General features: G+C 44.0%; 1 protein-coding gene across 1 annotated transcript in view; it reads right to left on the reverse strand.

Moving 5' to 3' along the window:
• Positions 1–1517: 1517 nt before the first annotated feature.
• Positions 1518–2172, reverse strand: part of NVL (nuclear VCP-like) — an 89772-nt gene continuing 89117 nt past the window's right edge. Inside the window, exon 17 of the mRNA XM_023513920.1 lies at positions 1518–1598. Within this exon, the coding sequence (XP_023369688.1) occupies positions 1518–1598 (81 nt within the window). The remainder of the gene's footprint in view (positions 1599–2172) is intronic.

The following is a 2172-nucleotide window of genomic DNA, read 5'->3' on the forward strand; positions in this document are numbered from 1 at the left end:
TTGTCTCAGCCTCCCAAGTAGCTGGGACTACAGGCACCAGCCACAATGCCTGGTTATTTTTTTGTTGTTGTTCTTGTTGTCATTGTTGTTTTAGCTGTCCTGGGCCAGGTTCAAATCTGCCAGCCTCGGTGTATGTGGCTGGTGCCCCACCCACCGAGTTATGGGTGCCACCCACCAACAAATATACTTTAAAACATATGAAAAGGCTCTGCACCTGTGGCTCAAGTGGCTAAGGTGCCAGCCACATACACCTAAGGTGGAGGGTTCAAATCCAGCCCAGGCCGCCAAACAACAATGACGGCTACAACCAAAAAAAATAGCCAGGCGTTGTGGCAGGCGCTTGTGGTCCCAGCTACTTGGGAGGCTGAGGCAGGAGACTCGCTTGAGCCCAGGAGTTGGAGGTTGCTGTGAGCTGTGGTGCCAGGGCACTCTGTCCAGGGGGATAGCTTAAGGCTCTGTCTCAAAAAAAAAAAAAACAAAAAAACCCCACAATAACTAAGAGGATGCCATGAAGGCTATGTTAACCAGTTTGATGAAAGTATTTCAAATTGTATATAAAACTAGCACACTGTACCCCATGACTGCATTAATCTACACAGCTATGATTTAATAAAAAAAGAAAAGAAAAGAAAAGAAAAGGTGTGGCATAAAAATGCATTCTGTGGCATTTGTAAATTAGTCTCTTTTTAGAGCTGAAGCACCTGGACAATTTGGCAGCAAATCATAAAACATCTGCTCAAATACCCATGTATTCGGGAAGAACAGACAGATGTGGGCTGAGCGCGGTGGTTTATGTGTGTAATCCAAGCATTTTGGAAGGCCAAGGCAGGTAGACTGCCTGCACTCATGAGTTTGAGACCAGCCTGAGCAACAGTGAGACCATGTCTCTAAAAAATGGCTGAGCCTTGGAATGGGTGTCGTAGTCAGCAACTTGGGAGGCTAAGGCAAGAGGAGCACTTGAACCCAAGGATTTGAGGTTGCTGTGATCTAAGATGCCACTGCACTTACCAAAGGTGACCAAGAGAGACTTTGTCTCCAAAAATAAAAAAAAAAGGACAGATAATCTGTAAAGAACTCCAGTGGTGTATAGGTAGCTGGAGAACCAAGACTCAACAACAAAAGGACCTTCCTGTTCCCCGCAGTCCCTTCAGAGCCTGCAAATGTGCATTCCCTTCTCTAAGAAGGAAATAGCAAGAAGTTTAGACCAGTGATTTTCAACCCAGGCACTATGAAAAGTTTTAAAGATCATTATAATTATTTTTGAAGGTGTTCAAAGCACAGTAAGTATATTCTTTTTTCTTAACTCTTTTTTGTATTCATCATAATTTAAGTGTGCCAAAGAAGTTTAACTATAGGTTCAAGTGTGACATGAGATAAAAAAGGTTGAAAACCCCTGAGCTAGACACTACACCGGGAGCTTTACAAGGTATGCATGTAATCCTCCTGTCAGTCTGCTGATTGTTTTCATTTTGTAGATGAGCAAACTGAGGCCCTTAATTGACATCAGATTTAAACACTTACGTATAGCAATCACAGCGAAGGTCACCAGCAACTGCTTCCAAATTTACATCAGCATCTAGTGGAGGTCTGGTGCCATTCTAAATAAAAGAGAAAAATGATTTTTCCTTGCAGCTTTACAGACCCATACTCATCCACTTTGCTTTCCCCCCTAGGGTCTGCCAGACACATAATAGACTTTTTTTTTTTTTTTGAGACAGAGCCTCAAGTTGTCACCCTGGGTAGAGTGCTGTGACATCACAATTTACAGCAACCTCCAACTCCTAGGCTCAAGCAATTCTCCTGCCTCCGCCTCCCAAGTAGCTGGGTAGACTCTTTTTTTTTTTTGCAGTTTTTGGCAGGGGCTGGGTTTGAACCCGCCACCTCCGGCATATGGGGCTGGCCCTACTCCTTTGAGCCACAGGTGCCACCCCTAGACTCTTAATATTAATAATGGCTGCTTGTATAATTGACTTTTTTTTTTTTTTGAGACAGTCTCATTATGTTGCCCTCGGTAGAGTGCCGTAGCGTCATAGCTCACAGCAACCTCCAACTCTTAGACTTAAATGATTCTCTTGCCTCAGCCTTCCAAATAGCTAGGACTATAGGTGCCCTCTATAACACCCAGCATTTTGTTCTTGCAGTTGCCATTGTTGTTTAGCAGGCCTGGGCTGG

Source organism: Otolemur garnettii, unplaced genomic scaffold (genome assembly GCF_000181295.1).
Source record: "Otolemur garnettii isolate 467f Iridium unplaced genomic scaffold, OtoGar3 scaffold00045, whole genome shotgun sequence".
Classification (NCBI taxonomy): Eukaryota; Metazoa; Chordata; class Mammalia; order Primates; family Galagidae; genus Otolemur; species Otolemur garnettii.